The sequence below is a fragment of the Bombus flavifrons genome, chromosome 1, assembly GCF_040668555.2.
Source record: "Bombus flavifrons isolate JBK064 chromosome 1, iyBomFlav1_principal, whole genome shotgun sequence".
Lineage (NCBI taxonomy): Eukaryota > Metazoa > Arthropoda > Insecta > Hymenoptera > Apidae > Bombus > Bombus flavifrons.
The window spans coordinates 1,973,004-1,996,298 of record NC_138442.1 but is presented as its reverse complement, the minus strand read 5'-3'; the positions used below and the strand labels follow the sequence as shown (position 1 = coordinate 1,996,298).

At 31.7% G+C, this 23,295-nt stretch overlaps 3 protein-coding genes and 1 long non-coding RNA gene across 4 annotated transcripts in view; 3 read left to right on the top strand and 1 right to left on the bottom strand.

Moving 5' to 3' along the window:
- Positions 1-52: 52 nt before the first annotated feature.
- On the top strand, positions 53-5,908 carry LOC138183886 (breast cancer type 2 susceptibility protein homolog). The gene is made up of 13 exons (XM_069121363.1): positions 53-104; positions 177-1,588; positions 1,679-1,825; positions 1,896-1,984; positions 2,060-2,293; positions 2,370-2,520; positions 2,600-2,806; positions 2,881-3,091; positions 3,168-3,361; positions 3,447-3,706; positions 3,785-3,968; positions 4,038-4,313; positions 4,413-5,908. Exons 1-13 carry the CDS (start codon positions 80-82, stop codon positions 4,788-4,790), a joined length of 3,768 nt encoding a protein of 1,255 aa, XP_068977464.1. The 5' UTR covers positions 53-79; the 3' UTR covers positions 4,791-5,908.
- Positions 5,909-6,635: 727 nt separating this feature from the next.
- Positions 6,636-11,380, bottom strand: LOC138184206 (uncharacterized). Its single transcript, XR_011174286.1, has 2 exons — positions 11,246-11,380; positions 6,636-6,963 (listed from the first exon to the last, which is right to left on the bottom strand). It is a non-coding gene; the product is annotated as an uncharacterized LOC138184206 (long non-coding RNA).
- A 1,823-nt stretch (positions 11,381-13,203) lies between these two features.
- On the top strand, positions 13,204-15,692 carry LOC138184130 (uncharacterized; the record flags this gene model as incomplete). Its single annotated transcript, XM_069121825.1, has 5 exons — positions 13,204-13,695; positions 13,845-14,173; positions 14,249-14,484; positions 14,574-14,730; positions 14,800-15,692. Coding segments are annotated over 5 exons (1,464 nt in total), but the record flags the coding sequence as incomplete, so codon positions are not given.
- A 278-nt stretch (positions 15,693-15,970) lies between these two features.
- Positions 15,971-23,295, top strand: part of LOC138184168 (uncharacterized) — a 353,608-nt gene continuing 346,283 nt past the window's right edge. The window contains exon 1 of the mRNA XM_069121905.1: positions 15,971-16,385. Coding sequence (XP_068978006.1) covers positions 16,262-16,385 — 124 coding nt within the window. The 5' untranslated portion in view covers positions 15,971-16,261. The remainder of the gene's footprint in view (positions 16,386-23,295) is intronic.

Below are 23,295 nucleotides of genomic sequence, written 5' to 3'. Positions count from 1 at the left end.
TTCTACAGATGGCATCCTTTGACAACATGTGTTTATCGCAAAATTCGTCTTAATACCTGGAAAATGGTAATTATGAAAAATGCTTAAATATCATCAATCAAAATGTAAAAACAAATGATTTTCAGTGTTGGCATTGTTTTAATATCAATCTATTTAATAAATATATTTTCGTGCAGATTTTAAAAGTTTAATATATATAAATATGCATAATAAAAGTGATGGTTTCTCATTTGGTTTCGCTACTGCCAGTGGTAATTCAATCCATGTGTCTGAGAAAGCTTTATCAAAAGCAAAGAAACTCTTTAATAATGAGTTTAAAGAAAGTGACAACTCTGAACAAAAATTCAAAGCTGAAAATGAAATTAATATATTTAATGCGCAAATACCAGATGTTGGATTTCAAACTGCAAGTGGTCAACGCATTACTGTGACCAGTGAAGCACTATCAAAAGCAAGAGAACTTTTTAATAATGAGTTTAAAGAAAGTGACAACTCTGAACAAAAATTCAAAGCTGAAAATGAAATTAATACATTTAATGCGCAAATACCAGATGTTGGATTTCAAACTGCAAGTGGTCAACGCATTAATGTGACCAATGAAGCACTATCAAAAGCAAAGAAATTCTTTAATAATGAGTTTAAAGAAAGTGACAACTTTGAACAAAAATTTAAAGCTGAAAATGAAATTAATACATTTAATGCGCAAATACCAGATGTTGGATTTCAAACTGCAAGTGGTAAATGCGTTAATGTGACCAATGAAGCACTATCAAAAGCAAAAGCAATATTTCAAGAAGAAATCTCCAAAGATTTTGAAACTATTCTTGCATTACCTAAACCATTGCAGAAGCGAAAAATTAAAGATGTAGATGACAGTGTATCTTTGAACAACAAAGCAAAATCTAGTCAGTTTAAAAAGTTACGATTTAGTAATGAGTTTCAAGTCTTAAAATCTACTCATAGAAACTCATTGAATAATGAAGAAAAAGGAAATCAAAGCACATCTTCAGTATCTATGCAAGTAACTTTAAATTGTGATGAACTTAAATTAAATGATAATATTATGATTAATATTACTGAAACAAGCAAGGAAAGTGATGAAATAATAGATAACTATGTAATTTCACATGAAATAGCTAGTGCAGCTGCACTTTTAGCTGATGAGAAGGATTTAGATTTCACGGAGCAACAAATATCTCCTAAGGAAATTAAAGAAAATGATGTAACTGTAAATGTTCCATCTAGCCCAGTAATAGGAGGACAATTTATTCGTAAAAAGCGAAGGAGTACAGGTAGAAGAGAAACTACAAATACCTCAAAAAATAAAGTAGATAAGTTGGCATGTTTATGTAATAAAGCAGATAAATGTATAGATAATGTAGAAAAGTTAAATGATGATTATGCAAGTCCGAACCAATATATAAATAAAAAAGATAATTGTTTAACAGAGAAGCAAGATTTAACAGATAAACAGGATCAGTATGACTCTGCAGTCGTTAATGATTTTGGTGACTCTCAATTAATGATAGACTTTATAAATCAATCTGTAACTGTATTAGAGAAACGTTTAGAAGCCGCTTTAGAACAAGTAAGCTTCAATATAATATGTCTTATCGTTACTATTAATGTTATTATTAAAAGAAACTTCAAAAAATGATATCTTAATTTATACTTATAGGAAAAACAAATTAGTATGAAGCAAAAAAGTAAGCCTAAACCAACAATCAGTAAATTATATTTTCACAGAAAGAGTAATTCCAATAATCGTATATCATGGAAAGAAATTAGTAAGGGAGAAAAACCTATTCTATGTACATATGAAGAGGTAAGGTTTAAGAAAAAAGATAATTTTTTATTAAACAATTAAATTTTAATTATTGATCTTTGTTTATTAGCTTGTTAACAGAAAATTACCACCTGAAATTTTGGATCTAAGAGCTGATAATGCGACAATATATAAATTTCATTGTGCAGATTTTTACGGGTGAGACATATTTTGGTCAAAAATGACTTTTTGTACATTAGATACTGGATTACAAATTTGGTCTACACTGTTTAGGCAAAATATTGTGCAAAATAATATTGATGGTATAAAATTGGAAGATGGAGCTTGTTTAATTTTGGATGAAAATGGTTATGTAGGAATAACAGAAATTAAAAGATCTTTTTTAGCAAGTCCAGGTGTAGATCCTAACTTACTTCCCATTGGTTGGGTAGAAAATCATTACAAATGGATTGTATGGAAATTAGCATCAATGGATAGAATAAAACTAGGTTATATCATTTTACCAAGGTAGAACTTTGAATTATTTTTATAATTTGAACATGTTAAAAAATATAAATTACTATAAAAAAGAGTTACTTTTTAGAGCTCTAACTCCTGCCAGGGTAATGATGGAATTGAAATATCGTTATGACAGGGAAATTGATAGATCTCAAAGATCGGCTTTAAGAAAAATATTAGAGAAAGATGATGTTGCAACCAAGAGAATGGTTTTATGTGTGTCTTCTATTAATAAAGTAATTTTGTTTAATGCAGATGAATCTTTTTTTTTTATTAAGAATCAATATTCAGGTTTTTCTTTCTTTTTGTATGTAGTGTGATGATTCTGATATCGAAAACAAAAATCAATTAAAAATATCATCCCAAAAATTGATATTAACAGATGGATGGTATAGTATTCAAGCTTCAATTGATCAGGCAATGATGAAACATATAATATCTGGTAAAATAAAAGAGGGAACAAAATTATTAACATATGGATCTGAATTATTAAATTGTGATCAAGGATGCTCACCTTTGGAAGTAAACATAGTTTCAAAAGTTTCTTTAAATTTTAGTGAAGAATATTTAATACATTAAACATTGTTATCTCTTAGATTGCAGAGAACGTATGTTTAAAATTACATACAAATTCAACAAGAAGAGCAAGATGGGATATGAAGTTAGGGTATACAGTACCATCGGGACCAATGTGCACAAAATTAAAGACCATTTATCCAAATGGTGGCTTAATTGGGAAAATTAAAGTTATAGTTGCGAGGGTATATCCAATGTTATATCATGAGAAAACTTCAGCAGGAGAATCTAGTAAGATATGCATGCGTGCTTTTAATATTTTCAGCTCTTTCTAATCATTTTAAACAATTTCATTTCCTGATTCTAGTTTTTCGAAATGCTAGATGCGAAGAAAAAGCTAGCAATATCTATGAAAAGGAATGTCGGTCAATGATAGAAGCATTTTATGCTAAAGCAGAGAAATATTTTCATACTGGAAAATGCAAAAGTAATTTAAATACAGACAGTATCGATTTAGCAGCAGTTGAATGGAATGAAGATTGCGACAGATTATTTAAAGAGGTATTAACTAATATAACAACAACAACAATATACAATAATTGTTTTCTGTGTTATAACTGTTTGCAAATTTATATTTTTGTCATAGGAATTTCGTTCGGAACAAGAGCTAGAGCAATTAAAGAATGATTGTCGCATGAAACAGGAGAAATTTAGACAAAAATTAGAGTCTCGATTACAAGAAAGCTTACCTCTACCGCGACAGGTTACACCTCTTTTAAAAATTCGCGTAATTGAGGAAGAAACAAATGCTATTCTTTCAGTTTGGTCCCCCAGTGAAGAAGTTATAGATATTTTAAAAGAAGGAAATTGTATATCACTTTGTAATGTTATGCCCTCAGCAAAAAGGTATTAATTTCTATATTATATTTCTCTACTATTTTTTATTACTAATCAAATGTAGCATAATAATATTTATTGTAATAGAGGTAATGAGTTGCTATTGACTGCAAATCGAAATGCATCATTTATCCAAGTAAACATTTCTGATAATAGTTTTCGTCTGAGAACATATACAGCATTATGTGAAATAAGTAAGCAAACCTTCACTCCAGCTTATGGAGAATTTGATACAGTAGGAATTATTGCTTCTATTGGAAACGAACCCTATGTAAGTTATTGTAAATATATATGTAAGATTGAAGATTTACAATGATAATTTTTTCTATTTATTTGTTAGGGTATGAAAAATTTTCAAGCTGTTTATTTAGCATATCCACATGCGGATTCTGTGTCTTCATATTTATCAATACTCTTTTGGCATGGGATATCTTCGTATGGGTATGCAGAAATTTTGACTATAGGATCTCTTGTTGCCTGTGGCAATTTAGAATGGCGTCGAGCTACATCATGGAATATACCAGTGGCATATTGCACAGAACGAAGTATTTTTACGCATAATCCTCGAGACAGTCACCTTCAGGAACCTTTAGAAAATTTAAAACGTTTGATAACGGTAAATGTTTTGAATATATTAGAAGATATCGGTGTGATAAATTTAATAACTTTATAATCTTAAGTTACTAAATCATATTTTTAAATCATATTTTCAAAGGATATTAGTACGTATATAGATACCTGTGTGGTAGAAATTTCGGAGAAAGTACAAAAGAAATCAATGATGAGAAATAATTTCAACAGAGATATATCAAATGACAATATTAATGCTAACAAGCAATTTAATGATCATGTATCTCAGGAATTCCAAGGAAGGAGTTTAACACATAATCAACTAGCAAAATCTGTAGCCATACAAAAACGGCTTGAAAAATTACAATCTTATGGTGAGCCATCTAGTCTATCCCCTATTACGCTTAATAACAGCTCCAAGCGAGTATCATTGGAGTTTCAATCTCCCATACAATCAAGAAGTGGAAAATGTACAAAAGTTCATACAACATTACATGCAAGACTTACACAAAACCCTACATGACAGTGCATATTTTACAAGTTCTTTTATCTAAGTATGTATTAGCTGTTTATAGTATACTTGTATAATAAATTGTTAAGATCCTTTATTATACAGGTTAAATACTTTAATATTTATTAAATATATAGTAATGATTCTGATCTTATTTACTAAAATTTGTTTGATATTCTTTATAATAAAATAAAAGTATTAAAATTAACAGAACAAAGTACAAATTCTGTGATCAAAAATGTAAACAAATCTATATTAATAATTACACTCCTAGTCAAAAACATAACCCAGGTGTGCTGTCTTTAATTTCCCAATGATACGTATAAAGTTTTTGGTCTGTAACGTACAATATCGAAACATTATGAGCTCAGGATATGCGACTTGCTGCAAATAAGTCACAATGTCATAGATGTTTGTATACAACAAAGAAGAACTGTTCCATACTGTAGTATCGTAAACTATTATAATTAATTTATTTACAATAAATGGATTAAACGGATATTGATTAAACAGTAAACGATGGTTATTTAACATGAACTAATCACGACAACATATTATAATTAAGACAACCAGGTAATTAATTAGTAACTCTCGTCACCACGGATTTAACTCTCTCTCAAGAACGCTAGCAACACTATCTCGACAACGCTATTCGCACTCTCTGGCTTCTCAACTCATACTGCTTTTAATTCGTTTATGTCCCTTAGCAACCCCTTATCTTTTGTCTTAGCCTCATATCTTTCGTCTCAGTCCCACCACGCACATGCTCAACAACCGCTTGTTTATAATTCGCACGACACCCTCCAGGCCCCTCGTCAACGATACTACAATACTAAGGTCGAAATGATAGCACACTCTGTAAATATGTTTAGAAATTGCTCAGTAGTTCGTAATCTATCAGCGAGTAAAGATTACAGTACAATATTACATAAATTTGTAACTATGGGACGCGGAAAAAGATTAAGCGAGTCTGAAAAAAAGCAAATTCTTGAACTAAAACAGCAACGGTTATCAGTAGCGAAAATATCGGAAGTAATAAGAAGAAGTCGTAGAGTAATACACAATTTCTTAAAAAACGTTGAAGATTATGGCAAAAAGAAAAGTACTGGTCGGCCGTCATCGTTATCCGATCGTGATAAGCGAGCAATTTTGCGTGTAGCTTCCAACTCACAGTTAACAACGAAGCAAATAATGGAGAAATCTAATGTTAGTGCCAGTGTTTCAAGTGTTCGTCGAGTTCTACTATCTTGCAAAAATATTGAGAGGCTAAAATTGAAAAAGAAACCTTCGTTAACAACGAAACACAAAGTAGAACGTTTACGCATTGCAAAAGAAAGAGTGCATTGGAAAAAGAAATGGAGGAAGGTACTATTTTCAGACGAAAAAAGATTAAACTTGGATGGTCCTGATGGATTGTAATATTATTTTCATGACATAAGAAAAGAGACAATTTCAGCAATTCGACGACAAATAGAAGGAGGCAGCGTGATGGTTTGGACCGGCATCGGTTACTTCGACAAGACAAGTATCAAGTTTATCGATGGGAGAATGAATAGTGTCCGATACATAAATTTAATCAAAGAACAAATAAATAATCATGCAGAACGCATTTCTGGTGGTTCTGGTGGACCTGATTACATCTTTCAACAAGATAATGCACGCTTCACGGACCTTAATATTATTGAAAATTGCTGGGCAGAACTTGTTCACGGCGTTATACGCGAATGGAAAGCAGTATCAACACGTACAAGAATTAAAAAAATGCAACTGTACGCGAATGGGACACGTTAAGCCAAATTATATCCAGGAACTATATAAATCGATACCAAATCGTATAATAGAAGTAATAGAAAATAAAGGGGGATGTACCCATTATTAAACAAGTATATATGTTTGATAAGTAATTATTGTTAGTTACAATTTATGTTGATTATTTTCTTATTGTACATGTGCTATCATTTCGTTCTTAAAATAAAACGATTTTTTTTTTGTTACACACTAAACCTCATAATATTTTTAATTATTTTCAACGAACCGCATATCCTGAGCTCATAATGTTTTGATATTATGCGTTACAGATGAAAAACTTTACACGCGTCATTGAGAAATTAAAGATAGCACACCTGGGCTATCTCTTTGACGAGGAGTGTATATCATTAATGTTATTACTATTGAATATTAATAACTGTACTGTTACTGGTCTGATAACTTTATGAGACATGTGAATAAATATTTATTACGTTTTTATGCGAACAAAAGTACAGGGTTAACCACTTGGGACCCGCGCTCACGAGAACATATGAGAATGGCAGAAGTGTAACATGTATGTTTACTATTAGCAGCTATTACGATTTCGAGCAGGCTTGCAATTTTATGTTCACGTCGCTTAATAATATTCTACTTGTCGCTTAGATGGCACGAGCTGTCCTAATTTAGAGATGAAAGTTCGCGGGTGGAGACAACCACTTTAAAATGCTGAAGCATTAAACTGCTGAATGCGCGAGATAAAGGTTAGAACTTTTATCGAAAAAGATAAGAATGAAATGGATTTGGAGATTGCTGTGTATTTTGTTGGTATCGAAGCCAAAGTGATTCTGAGGATTCTCTCCGTTCCTTCGTTATGGTTCCTGATTTAGCAAAATATGAAATTCGGTGAGAGTTCATGAGGACCAATCCCTTCTCCAGGTTCCCTGATTCGTGGCATGATCCAAGGGAAAGTAGTGTAGAAGTGCATATGTGAGCGCTGTGTGTGACACGACTCTAAATTGTTACTATCGAAAAGGGCTTTGTCAAAAGATCCTTTTTTCTTCGCATTCCTCACTTAAGAAGGCTAAGGTTTATACACGTTGAGGAACTACTCGATACATCACGGTTGTCCTCTTTTATTGCTTCTAGCTGCATTTTTATTTATGGATTTTTCCCTACTCAAGTGACCACCTAACCTAGTTGAGTATTTCACCAAGGATGCCTTTATTACTGTCAGGTCAAAAGTTAAAAGCGATTCTTACGCTCTTCAAATGTTTAGGTAACGCACGCTATCGCGACGGTGGAAATAATTAAGATGGCGACAATCTATCTTCGGGTGTCATCACAGAAGAAAGTCGGGCAATCTCGCTCAAATCAAAAAGAACCGACGAGTCAAGCTACTTTTACCCGTATGTCATAGGTATGGGTTCAATCCCGCCTGAATACTGATGTTGTCGGATAATTTCGGAGCGATTCTCTCTCTTTCCCTTTCTCTTCTGCTGTTGTAAATGTGTACTCGTACACGCCTAGAATTTGTTCACGAACCATCCTCACTTGCACTTGAAACTTGCACTTACATATGAAACCGGTTATTTGAAACAATTTCCGGTGTTACCTATGATTCGTACCGACGGTGACATAAATCGTCGAAGCAAGAAGAGTGCAGTTTTTATATTTTTTATTTCATTGTCATAAGTTAGTTTCAGTTGAATTATTGAGATTTTTACGAATAAAATGATATCGAATATAACTATATCTGAATTAATTTTTATTCTTTGATGTTGTTGCGTACAGTGATCAATTCGTTGTTGAGCAAGTCGTAGGTGACACCTCAAACGACGAATTAATCTTGTGCAAGTAGTTTTAGTTAAATTAGACAGTATTAGATTAATGGACTGATAGTTTGTATAATTCTCGGCGTTCTTTGTAGTATTTTTGGAAATTAGCTCCGTCAAGTAACGATCAGCTACCTCGAGGAGCTATATATCATTATCCCCTTCTTCTTTGTTTACCTGGTATGTCGCGTATAGATATAACTATACATATACATTTTATAAATTATACAATTAAAATAAATAATTTAGTCTGATTAGCGAGAATAGGGAAGCATGTTTCCTTATTCACGTACGCATATCCGTTTAAGCATACTAGTTCTTTTCATTTCCATGATTCTTTTTTGAGGTGGTGTCGATACTCATTGTCGAAATTTTGTAGCTGTTGTCCGCTACTCCTCTTGTTTACTCTTTCGTCTTTTGGTCTGTCCTTTCATCACCTTCTATCCCTACATGTGCTGATATCCATATCAAACAAATTTTTTTTCTGTTATATCTGTCTGTTCTTTTTCCTTGTTTGCCCTTTTCTGGGTCGTTTCATTTTTTCCTTCTCTGTCTCTATCAGTTACTCGGCGATCTTATCGATGCAGATGTTTTCCTCCTTCTTTGGTGTTCTTGTTCTTGTTCCTATCAACCTGTGTGCTATGGTATTTAATATGTTTCTTGAATCAGTTAGGATTGCGACTTGTTTATCTTTGTTTCGGCTTTTGCCCCTTTTTAATTCTTCGTGAACTGCTGTTGTCACTGTAGTGAAAATGGTTGTCCTATTGTGAATGCTGATTCCGCTTTCTTTCTATTCTCTTCCTTCGTTTCTGATAATTCCAATCCCGTTAGTATAGGCATTTCGCTTCTTCGACCCACCAGTGTAATACTTTATTGTCCATATTGGATCCATCTTTACCTTTACAATTAAGTCCTTAATCAAACTGTAATTTTTTATATTTGTCGGGTTTGTCGGGTTGGCGTTAGTCTTAGAGGCGCGTTGCGTATCTTCATTAGGACAAACCATCGTTGTTGTTCAATGGAGATTATATTTACAATTATATGTACAAGTGTTGATTTAACAGGGTTTAACAATTAATCGTGGTAATTAGACACTCTTAATGTAAAGACAATGTTCTTAGGTTCAATAACGAATCCACGGTCAACGAAGAAAACTCTTTGTTCAAAAGAATATATTTTGAAACACAAAGTGACGTTAGCTGTGACGCTCGGTATCATTCTGACTGACAGACAAGACGATGTGTGTAAACTCTCCAAAGTGATCACAAGAATAAAAGACTGACACGATCACATTTGTCAATTGCATATTGACCGGGGTTATCAACAAAATTCCAGGCGCCGTTACTAGGCAGACCCGCGTAAAGCCGTCTTTGTTCCTGCCCGGGGCTTGTTTGTTAATACAGCGTGTGTCCCTCAATATTGGTACTTTTTTTGTTAAGTAAAAACGTTCATCCCGTGACCGTGGCTACGTTCGGCGACCAGTTGTGTCACCTCGAGCCCAAGCCCACTGTCACAAATCTCGGGCAAACATAATCAGGTCGTATCACAACTACTACTTCTAAGTTCTATTATCTAAGTATAGCTATAATAAATAGTTTAGACCAAAGTATTGGGGACCTTCCCAAAATTCCAAAAGAAAGGCCTGATGTCCCTACATCTCCGACATATTTATCTCCTTTTTGTATGCTGCTCCTAAAACGTTTATTATGAAGAATTCTTTTGATTGTTTCTGTTTTCTCTCATGGTTGCTATTTTCTTTTCTGTTCGATATTTATTATAATATACTCTAATAATTATATTCTATATAATTGTATTCTATACAATCACATTTCTTGTGTGCTTCTCCATGTCTTTGTTATTGCATCCATGTTCTGCTATTCCTTTCCTTCCTCCTCATATTTTATCAATTCCTCTGTTAGTTCTGTTATTTCATTGTTTGGATTGATTTTTTTTTGTAATAAATAAATTTCGTCCTTCCCATTAAATGAGTAAAAACAACCGATATAAATGAAGAACGAAATTTAAACTGACTGATTGTATTAGATTCCGATAGAACAGAATGGATCATACATCATTCAATAAAATAATATAAAACAAAGAATGTTGTGCATCTATTATTTCCCTATAAAACGAAAAAATCTTTCGGGACAACCTAATACATGCGGATGGAAAATTGTATCGTTTGTCATTATTGTAATTGTATTGTTTGTCATTACTATCTAATTACAAAATCCGCAATCACTTAGTTGCCAACCCAATACATTGACCAGTTATTGACGGAAGGTAACCGGATAAGGGGAGAAAGTGGCGCGGGAAACAGACACTTTGATAAATACCTTTAAATTATTTATTATAGCATCAAATTAATAGTTCAAATTTCTTAGTAATATTTGTTGACATCTTACGAGGGTAAGATAAGATAATCAAAGAATTACTTTTGCATAAACTTTCCTAAGACTTTAGCTTTACATTAACTATTACAGGTCGCACAAATTGACAGCCGAAATTTCTCAACATAATTTCTCAATATCCTATTTTCGGCGGCCCATGTAAACTTTCTTACAAATTGTGCTGTTTCTCTCTCTCTTATACTCGCAAGTATAACCTTTTTCTCGAAAGGACCACGATCATATATGTAAACAGGTCTCGGCTTTCATATACCGAAATCTAGTGAAAACCGTTCGAAAATTGAACCGTAAAAAGTCAACACGGAAGATAAGAAAATTCTCGTTCTGCACATGTTTGACATGAATGTGTCAGACAGAGAGATATATTCTACCCATCTCTATCTCTCTCGCAAGAATACAAACTTTGTTGTCTTCCATGTTGATTTCTCATGGCTAGCGAATTTCGAAACATGTTTATATGGTCGTAGGAAGGAGAAACTCCGTCTACTTAGAAATACGAGACCCATTGAATCATTGGATTAAGAGCACAAAGAAAGGGGATCCTAAACAAAGAAGAAAGGGCAGGAACCAAAGATCGAAAATAGAAAAGTGAGTTCTTAATTCAATTCAATTTTTGACTTCTAAGCGTTTATTTCTTTCTGTCGTAATCGAAACGTACAAGTTGGAATAAACGATCGTTTAGAAACACCGGTCTTTTTGAATTTTCGCGCAATTCTGCGAGCAGGGTGGTTTAGCGTTTCATGGGCACCAACCCACGTACCTTTTTCCTGAAAAAATCCTCAAAAAGAACACAACAAAATAATGTTCAGATTATATAAAACATAAATATACCGTAAGTATTTTTTGACATGTATTTTAAAAAATTAAAGTACGTATCTTTCTCCATTTATATTTTCAATTTTTGTCATAAATTATATACAACTCTTCAAATTATTGTTTTTCCTATCCTGATTCACTACACAGTTTCACCAACTATTCTACGGTATATTTAAACGGTCTTGTACAGGTTATATAACGTAAAAGAAGTAATTATTACTGTTATGTTTTACTTTGCAGTTTTAGGGATAAGACGAGTGGGTTGGTGCTAGTCGTGGAGCGCTGGTCGCATTGCTCACCAAAATGCGCGAGAATTGAAAATAGTCAATACTTTTAAACGCGCTGGTTTATTCTAAGAACTTGAGTACGAGATCTTTGCAGAGATTAGAAAAGTTCAGTGAACCGAGAATAGTAAGAGTCTTTCTAGTTTTCTCCGTTGTAAAATCGAATTCCCTTCTGTTTAATTAGAACCTGTATTATATAACATTTTGGAGACAGCTTCGCAATCAGCGATGAGCATGGCAGAACACGAGGCTTTTATGATCTTGGCTACCTGTACGTTCAGGTGGGAAGCACAAGGGACTTGTAATAATCTACGCAAACGAACGGCTACACACATTATAACTTGCATCATTTACGATTTTACGTTATACTGTACTACTTATATGTAACATACATTATTATTTATATACTAATATATTATTATTTATATTTATATTTATTATTTATATATAACAGTTTACAAAAGTTCATAGATGCACCGTGTTACAATAGTTTATAAGCAAGATATATATATCATAAGCTGTAGAAAGTCTATAATCTGAAGGAAAACAATAAACATACACATATAAGCGATATAACTTATACATGATTATATAAGTTAATTTAAGTTTCACCCTCGGTCCATACGGGATATTTCTAACTAAATACATTCGTCGAAGCAAACTTCACGCAGTTATGTCAAAAGCGAGTTCATACAATAGCGTAATATTACAAATTAGTTTTATTTTCGATTTTATACATTATAATATTATTATACGTTTTACAGTAATTACTTATGTAATCCTAAACACGATATCAACACACGATACAATGTCTTTCATACTAAATTTGTAGAAAAATTTATCATTTCATTTATTGACCAATAGTGAATATGCGATTTAGAACTAGAATATATGTTATACGAAAGTAAATAAGATATACCTAAATTGTGCGACGAATCATAAATTTTAATCCATCAGATGTTACCTCATGGTAAAGTTGTGTTTTTTTAATTATTCAAAGAAAATAATAAATCATTCATAATATGATGGCGGTAGAATGCTTCAAATTAAAGGTTTAAACTAAAGATCTTCTTTTAAGGAAATAATCAATAAAATTACCGTGGTCAGTGTAGGTTTCGTGTAATAAGTACGACGAAAAGATTTTCAGATAAATGATTAAAAGCAATTTCAGTTGATTAAAGACCCGTTTTAAGAAGCATGAAATGCATAAAAGGAAACTTAAACGCAACACGTATGTTTTGTAATAACATTCTATTCATTTTACCTAAATGTTTACATATAAACATAATTTGTAAATTACTTTTATTCTTAAATTTCTATTTTATATATAATTTATTGTGAGAGAATTTCAAACATTATTTTCTATAGATTACAAAATATAAAAACTTCTGAAATTTTACCAAGAGTGAATAATTCTCGAGATAATCAAAATAAATCAAGTGATTATTTTCAATTACCAAGTTTACAAAAGAAGAAAACTTGGAAAGATGTTGATGACAATGTATCAACTTGGGATAAAAATAGTACTGCAACAGATATATCCTGTTCTTCAGAAATTGAAAATATTGCAACGAAGAAAGCTATGGAACAGTGGGAAGCTATCGAAAGTACATTATATGAAGATGGTAATCAAGTAACTCAAACACCTGTTTTGGAAGAATGTATACAATGGAGAATGCAAATACCTCATTTAAGAATACTTGGGAAGAATCCGTTTCTTTCACCTAAAAGTAACTATCAAGATTTGAACGTAAATTATAATCAGATAAAGAATAATTTTGATTCTAATAATGAGGAGGTATTTCCAGAACATAATACTTCATTAAAGGTACTGAATATTTTACATATTATTAAAATAACCTAATAGACTTAAAAATAACAATACTTGTCATTAAAGATTCCTTTGTCCCTAGAAAGAAAATTATTTAGTAAAAAAATTCAATCTTTGAAAAGACTATATACATATATTATTTGTAGAAAAGGAAAAATTCATCTAAGCAAAGATTACAGAAAACATCGCAAGATGAGATATTTGATATGCTTTATGAATATGTAATATCCAAGCTGTTTCCAAATAAAGGAAATGAAATTGATTCATTATATGATGATTTCAATGATGTTTTACAAATACATACAGCTACTATTCACAGTAATAAAAGTTCTGCAAAAAGTATAAAGGTAAATTGGTTTGAGGAAACAATATCTCTGGAAAGTAGATTTCCAAATAGTAATAGTAAAGGAAGAGAAGATTATACCTTACCTATGAGAAAAGAAAGTGGTCAAACATATACACAAGAAATTCAGAAGTACGTATAGACTGTATTGTAGAATAATGAAACAAATACAGAAATGCAGAATGTTAATTATTTATCAACTTATAGAAAACATGATAATCCTATGAATAATGACAAAATAAGAAATCAGAAGGATGAATCTATTACGGAAGATAAGCTTTTAAGGCCACACACTAGTAGAAATAAACTTGGAACTGTTTTTAATGAAAAGGTTGTAGTTAGTCCTGTGCCTTATGTTTTATCAACCAGAGAAAGCTTTTCTACCGTAAAAACTACTCCAATCAAGTTTATGGCACAGTCTCTAGAAGTTTCTTCCTTTCAAGGCATGTCATACTTTTTTTTAATATTATGTATTACATATGGAATGTTAAAAATATTTGTAGCATTATGTGTGAATATTATTTTGTATTAGGCTCAAGTAAAAATATTAATTATTTTAAAAATTCGGGAAAAAATTCAACTTCAGCTAAAATTTCTGCTTGGCATGCTCCTGTTTCTCCTGCTGTGTGGCCAAAAAATATAAAGCTTGCTCCACTCGACACGACACGACTTTCGAGTAGCAAAAATAGGTATGATGAAAGCGTTCAACTTCTTTTTATCTATGAAGAATATCTTTCATATTATTTTTATAATTTTAGATCTTTAACATCATCATCGGTACCAGTATCACGTAACAGGAAACCTTTAAGTCCTATTTCTCGATCTACTCCACCAGTACAAACTATTCATAATAATAATTACGAAGGTTTAGAAATTCAAGGAAAACATCTAATTCCTGGACAATCTCCTAAGTTAAGTGCGCCTGCTACAAGTTCGGAGAATGCTGGGAGTAGCAAAAGCAGAAAGAAGAAGTTAATCAAAAACAAAACTGCAATGAATTACAACTAATTATGTTAGTTACAAAAATTGATCTCATAAAATTATTTTTATCTCTATTAATTAAAATTGTGTTTCATTATTTTACACAAATAATAATCCGGTAAAATGCAGCTGACGCAACTGAAGGAATGTTAATTACCATTTATACATTTAAAGCGGACATTCGTGATTGCGTTTGTGATATAAAAATCATGTACGATAAAAATTCTATTTATTTTTTATTGACAATTGAGCTAAAATTGATGATTTAAAAGTTCAGATAACATTTATAATCTAAGTGTTGTAAAAAGTAACATTTTATATGATATATAAATATATCGTTATTGTTATATAATAATAAGAAATCTTATTGTATTACAGTATTAAAATGTGCTCTAATTATAAGAAGTGTTTGCACCATAAACAAAAAGAATATTTAAACACTGTATTAAAAATGATACGAGCTAGTGTTCCAATTTTAAAAATGTATATTTTAAATACTCCTGTTATTTCAGAAGCGAATATATTGTTGTAACTATCTCTACCTCACTCAGTTCTATGTGTTATTTGATTGATGCACACGCTTAAGTGCGCAGGTGAATATATTTTTGTAATGCACATATCTGTATTGGACGTGCTTATTGTAAATATATAATAATTAATATGTTTAAATGTATTTACATTTCATACACATGTCATATGTAACACAAATTTTAAGCTCAATAATACTTCATATTTTTAATTTCATCATTTAAAAATAACTTTATCTTCAAAAATAATAATATTGTTTTTAAACTTTATTTTAGTTTATTGTCCATGTTATTTCATTTGGTTATAAAGCTTATATTTTGATTAATTTGATATTCATATAAAGTGTTAACATAAATTTTGATAAATCGTATACTTCCGTTATATGAAATTTATATATTATATTCAACATTAGTTTTATATCATATTTAATTTGAGAAGTATGTGCGCTGGAGAAAAATTCGGATAAAATGCAAACTGCGCATGTGTGAAGTTCAGCGCGGGGACAGCAAAAGCTTTCTCTGAAAGGACTTGTGCTTTCAGTTGTGCGTGGTCTCCGAAAGAGGATGGATGTAATGCATAGCGTATTGAAATTGATAATCATATAGCGCGTTGTTTATTATATATTAAATGTTTTTAAATTCCTTTTTATTTATTCACGAGTGTTTTTTACATTGTATACTATAACAAATTGATAAATTTATTGTTTATCATATGGTGTCGCACATGAAGGATTTTAACGTATCTTCGGAACCTGGCGGCATGTCTACATACGTTAGAAGTACTGGCACTCATCTGTCAACGTTGACAAGGATCTTGGGCGTGTGTACTGCGATTGGTAAGTGAATTATTATTCTTTAAAATTTAATTTAGAACGATTTTAAAATTTTACCTATGTCAACGTTGGTTGTATGTATCTTTTCCTTTTAAATATTTTGTAACTAAAAATGCCATAATATATGGCATAGAACATTATTCTATACTACTCTTTTATACAATTAATAGCTTACATTTTTCATTTATTTTATTTATTACTATATAATAGTGTAACTAACAAAATACACTTAATAAACTATATTTTATTATATCATATTCAATCATATTCAAAGTAGAATTTCAATAATTTTGACGTACGAGTATTTTGCATTATAACATCATTACATTTTAATAAAATTTAAATGTTTTTCAGTTTATTGAACATACATAAAAAATAATTTCTTTTGTTAATGTAAAAAGATTTTTGCTATTTCTCCAGTGAATATTAACTTTTCATATAAAAGGGTTGCTAAAAAAAAAGTAAATCGTTCAGAAGGCATGACATGAAAAGAATTTTATTCAAATGTGATATATTGAATTCTAATGCAATGTTTATTATACAATGCATTTAAAAATTATTTTCTTCCATTATATTTTAGCGTATATTTATGTATATTGAATGTATTTATGGAAATGCGTTAAAACTCTATTCCTCGGAAATTAAATGTTCAGTTTGTGAAATAAAGTTTTTCAAGTGCTTCGTTTCTAAAAAGTATAGCTTATTGCCTAGGCACTCGATATTGAATCGAACTTTTCGTAACATTTCGTAAAAGACATTAAACTTTTGTCTTTTCTAATAGCTACCTTAAATATGCTACACAGATTAGACACTCGATTATTAATTATAATGCTAAAAGGTTATAATCTAGTTTCTGTTTACAGTTTTTAAGTATTTAATTTCTGTTAGTGTAAATTGTTGATTTTATATAGACGAACATAAAGCTTGATTCCTTACTTTGCATTGATAATTTAGAAAATAAAAATAAATTTCAAATTTCCATCGTTAGTAACTCTAAACTTTTATTGTTTCATGGAGATTCCGATATGCGCAGAAATATGCGTATTAAACACTAACGATTTAACCATATTTAGATCCTTTTCCTCAAAATTAGTTTTATGTACATTTAAATTTGTATTTTGGGGAATAATCTGAATGTATGTATCTCATTTATAAAAGAAGCAAAATATAGCTCAAATTTATGTATTTACTATGTACACCATCATCTATTAAAAAATGTAATTCATCTTGGTAGTATTTATATACACATATATACATATATTAAGATATTTACATTGCATATACTATAGTAGGAACTATATAGAATTAACCAGATTCATTGAAACCGAGATAGTTCGACTAAAGCGAGTCTCACCGAATAATCGAAACCTGGAATAAACGAAATAAAAATTTATGAGTGAGCCGTTTAGGAGCCACATTGACAACTTCATAGATTAAAGACCGGGAAAAGGTGATGATGTTGTAAACATTATTTTTTAAATTTATTTTGCAAGTCTACTATTATTTATGTCATCTTCTTGTTATAAATGAAGTCATGAAACCAAGTAATTTAATTTTTTGAAAATTGAATATTAATTCTATACTTATGTAATGAAATTAAAAAATTGATCAGCCTTTTGAGATATTCAACTCGAGATATTACTATCTCGTGCTCATTCTGCATCTATCGAATTTGTCGCAGAAACAAAATAAATAGTGATTATATATTTTTTATTTTCCTATATATTTTACTTTATTGTAAAATTCGTAGTCGATCTAAATCTTAGCATATAGGATATCTTATATTTAATTTGCATTAAGATTTTAAAATTAAATATAAAGTTTAAAAATTAAAATTTAAAATTCAAAATTCAAAATTCAAAATTAAAATTAAAATTCATATTAACATTATTTTCTACACTAAATTTTAATATTCTTGAAATATAAATATGAAATATAGTGTGACATGCTCGAAATATAAATCTTAAAGTTTTTTATAAAAATGCTAATGAAAATCTCCAAAGTGTCAATGGAACACGATCTGATACCCAGGCATATTATGGTATGTCACGTTATAAAGAGGTTTCGTGTGTTCTTAAAAGATTAAAACATTTTCAGTTTTGCGTAAAGATAATTTTATGAAATTTCTAAACCGAAACTTTACGAAGACATGAACTAACATCATTGAAATATATGTGATAGTATATATAGGTATAAATACGATATGGTACACCACATTTTTATGTTAATTACATTTTAAAATGAATAAAGAATAAGCTAAAAGATATTATTCTAAGATGCACACATTTTTTCGTTGTTTTATAATCCTTATTTTAAGATTGTAGAATGTGTAATTGTTAAAACAACTATAAACGATGACTATTTTAAATGAAAAACAAAACAAGATAAATTCATACTGTAAGGACATTGTACATTTTTATACGCCCTTTTTCGTTTATAATATTACGAACAGTAAGAAAACGTCACAACTAACATGAAGCCAAGCGATTTCATAAAATATATCGTCGGGTTGTAAAACTTAAAATGTTTGGATTTCAGAGCTGGAAAATAAATTTTTAAAACTGATCATGAATTTATATCGAAAATACTTTTTATTTAAATAATACTGCTTAAGATAATTATTATTGTAGGAATTAATTATAATAAGTTGCTACATAAGATCAAGGTAAAAAAAATTATATTAAGAGAAAACGAAAAAGTTGTCTCTTACATAAATTTATCAAGGGTTAAAATATTTATAATCATCGTTGTATATGTCATAACTTAACGTTAAAATATTTATTTGTTATTATTTGTAACAAATGACAAATAAGCAAGGACGACGTACAAAAGAACTAAAAAGCAACAGTGATTTTGGGTAACTTTGGCGAATAAATTAAATGCTTTTAAGATTTTCTGCGTTCCTGGTATCACATACAAAAAATACATATCTACCTTCAAATTTTTATAAGCAATGGATATTAATAACTGCCTTATATATAATGATATTTAAGATGTGAAATTTATAGTATACTATATTTAAAGGTTTTGCCCTATTCTTCCTTTGACTATACTGCAAAAGGCTTAATACATGATAGGAATATGTTCTTCGAATACATACAGGGTGGTTGGTAACTGGTGGTACAAGCAGAAAGGGGGTGATTCTACGCGAAAAAAGAAGTCGAAAATATACAATAAAAATTTTTCGTTTGAAGCTTTGTTTTCGAGAAAGTCGACTTTGAATTTTCGCTCGGTACGCGTGCGGTACGTTATAACGGATCTCATTGTAGATCGTTGTCTCGATGGAAAAATTAAAAAAAAAATTAAAAAAAAAATTTTTTATTCTATATTTTCGACTTCTTTTTTCGCGTAGAATCACCCCTTTCCGCTTGTACCACCAGTTACCAACCAGCCTGTATAATTTTGTAAGGAAAATATGCATGCTCTCTTGCGCGTTTAAATTTTTCCTTGAAGTTTTAATCTTTGAACTGTTTTCTTTCTATTGTGTATATAGAATGAAGCTACAGAAGCAAACCTATGAAAACTACAAAATCACTCTAACAGTAAGAAATTTTTCTGAATATAACAGCAATCTTAATTGTGTATCAAAGTACAAAAAAATGGGAGAAGTTACCAGCAATGCAGGTATAGGAGCATTTAATCGAAACCGTCCAGTTCGCTGACTTAGCGCGAACGAGCTCGAAGCAATTCCCGTCTATTAATATTTAGTGCGCCTAAAGGGGCTCGCGCGATAGACGAGCTCGAATCTCCCGACGTTATAAAAACGAGAAGCGGAGAAGAAGGGCATCGAGGACGTCCGCGTTTCGTTCACCGAAATGTTTCGAAATGTTCCTGGAATGTTCGTTCTTCCGTGATGTTCCCCAGTGTTTGCAGAACTTTAAGGCAATCGAGTTTTTCCAAGCATTTTCACCGGATCTGCATGTATCATTTCATTGGAGCGCGTCGATCGTGAAGAAGAAAAATCGCGTGGATTAACGTCGAGTATTTTTCGCTTACGGTTTTCACGTTCTCGCCGCGGAAAAATATTTTCTCTAACGTTGTGTCGCTGAAACGGCCAAATGGAAAATGATCTCGTTGCAAAATATTTCTTTTTGCTACCACCGATCCCTGTTATATGATACCATAGCCATGACGATTCTCGATGGCATATTTATACTTTTTTGAAATATCGTAGGCAAATGAATTACCAGTGATACCACCAAGATAGAAATATCGCAAGAATAAAATGGTAGTAACGTTTTCCACGTGTTTCTTGCAAATCTTCTTCAATTACTGTTTGCCTATTGAGACTTTCGTGCTTGAAATTTCATTTTTCTCTGTGTTTGCGTCAAACTCTCTCGACGATCATGTATATTTACCTTTCCTTTCCACTTTTTCTTTCTCTAGTATTATTTTCACTTCGTTTACGTGGAACTTGTAAATAAAGTACCATATGCTTCTGTTATTAATTGGACTGAACTACACAATTTTGCGAAAATACTCGAACATTTGCAGATATATTTTATAAATATATTATGTGTGTTATACGAAACATTTTGAAATTTTATTACCGCTGTTAATAGTACTCAAATTGTACTACTATATTATATTATATATATAAAGTCTGGAATAAATCTAAAAATGTATATAGAAATTACAAAATACATATTTAGTATGAATATTTATCATATGTAGAGTGTCTGCAAGATCGTGGTACAATCGATCGGATGGTGATTCTACATGCAAAAATAAAAATGTCGAAAAAGAAAAAAAGGCAATTTGTTCATTTAAGGCTTCGTTTTCGAAGAAAAGAGTTTGAAAGCCCATCAGGTACTCGTGGATCAAATGCAAATTTTGAGATATGAAACTTGTGTTTCTGCTCGTGTTTATATTATTAAAATATGGACGATGTCACGATCTACTTGCGGTTAGTGTTGTTACCTTATGTCAGCGATGTCGTGTGTTGTACTATTAATCTTTTTCGTTTTGCCGGATCTAACATTCCCCTCCCCATTCGCCGACGTTTTGTTATGGGGTCTTATCAAGTCTAAAGTGTACTCCAAGCATACTAACAGACTTAAAAGTAAACGTTATTTTAGCATTAAAAGATTTAAAAGTGAAGTGAAGAAAACAAGAAGCGTGCTATAATTTAGTTTAACGGGCAGAGCTGTATGCAACATTTTAACATTTTAAACACTTGTTACACTAATAAAATGATTCTCAAATTCTCAAAAAGTACTAATCTTATCCTTATCTATGATACCATTGAAATTAAATGCAAAATAAAGGAAAGTAATAGTACAGATCGATATGGTGGAAATAACAGCAATAACAGAAAGCAGAACGTAACTGATGATTCATTTTTATTTTTCAGAAACGAAGCCTTATAAAGTAAATATTATTCTTTCTTCTCGATTTATTTTTGCATGTAGAATCGTCATCCAGCCGGTTGTTTCACGATTCTATATTTCGCAGAGATCACAAACCTTTAATGTTAATTATCCGTTATATTAATTAATGGACTTGACACTTACTAGTACTTATTATATGCTTAAGATATCTGTCCATGGCGGTATGCTAATTTTTTATTAAATATATATATATATATGTCGGAGATGAAAGGAAAGCCGAAGCCGTTCCTTGGAAATTTTGGGAACATCCTCTAGTACTCTAGCCTGGATTTTATCATAGCTGTAATTGTTCGAGATTTGTGATAGCGAGATTGGGTTCGAGGTGACAATTGGTCGCCGAACGTAGCCACGGTCACGGGATGTACGTTTTGCCTAACGGAGGTCTGGAGTGGTTGTATGGGTTTTCCGAGAAATGTGGTTGTGGCGGCATGCGGCCTCGGGAGCGGGCCTAGCCACGTGTGATACAGTGGGTCATACATTGTATTACTAATCAAACTCCAGGCAGAAACCGCCTAACAACGGTGTTTGGAACTTTCTCGATGCTTCCAACGAGTCTGCCTAGCAACGGCGTTTGGAACCTTCTCGATGCTTCCAAACGGGTATAGAAAAACAAATGCAATCGTACAGCGAGAAAAATCTCCACGAGGCTGGCATTCTTCTTGCGACTGCTTTGGAGAGTGACACGTCGAGTTTTCAACCATCGTATTTCTGTGCTTAAGATCAGTCTACGCTTAGTAAAGAGTTATCCCGTTGGCCGTGGATTCGTTTGAACTCAAAAATATTGTTAATAGCGTTCATTAAACTTATTGTTCGTAAATCATACTATTCATTGAACTTACTATTCGTTAAACTTATTATTCATTAGACTTATTATTTGTTAGACTTATTATTCGTTCAACTTATTCTCCACTAAATTATTATTTGTTAAGCTTATTATTCACTAGACTTATTATTTGTTAATCTTTGTAGTAGACTTGTGTATACGTGTAAATATAATCTCGGTTGTGTAAAACAATGGTTAATTCACGTCAAGAGTTGTTACGCGCCCAAAATTCCAACCATAACCCGACATCAGAAGTGGGATCAGAACCGCTTAAAGTGATACAAGAACAGATGGCCTTTATGCGCGATTTAATTCAGACGCTAGTGCAAAAATCGAGGGAGCTTGAACCGAGTGTGAAACCCGGAAAATTTTCGTTACCACGCTTTAACCCCGAAGTAGCAGGCGCCGATCCAGCCGCATGGTGCACGACTGTGGACCTGCTTATGAAGGGTAATCCTCTGCAAGATAGTGCACTAGTTTCTGTTTTAAATAGTGCTCTAGAGGGTCGTGCAGCGCATTGGCTCACGCAGATAGTGACCGGCGAAGGGCTTACCTGGCCAACGTTTAGGGAACTTTTCATTATACGTTTTGGTAGCAAAGATACGGCAACCTCGACGCTAATGAAGACGCTCAGGGAACCACCACAAGAGGACGAAAACATGGCTGCGTACGCCATCCGTCTCCGTTCCCTCCTGGAGAC

Excerpts from the sequence above, each read along its gene's own strand:
- LOC138183886 (XM_069121363.1), top strand. The coding sequence starts at position 80 with ATGCTTAAATATCATCAATCAAAAT. Across the intron at positions 1,589-1,678 it reads TAGAAGCCGCTTTAGAACAA|GAAAAACAAATTAGTATGAA; the intron begins GTAAGCTTCAAT and ends TTATACTTATAG. Across the intron at positions 2,807-2,880 it reads AAGGATGCTCACCTTTGGAA|ATTGCAGAGAACGTATGTTT; the intron begins GTAAACATAGTT and ends GTTATCTCTTAG.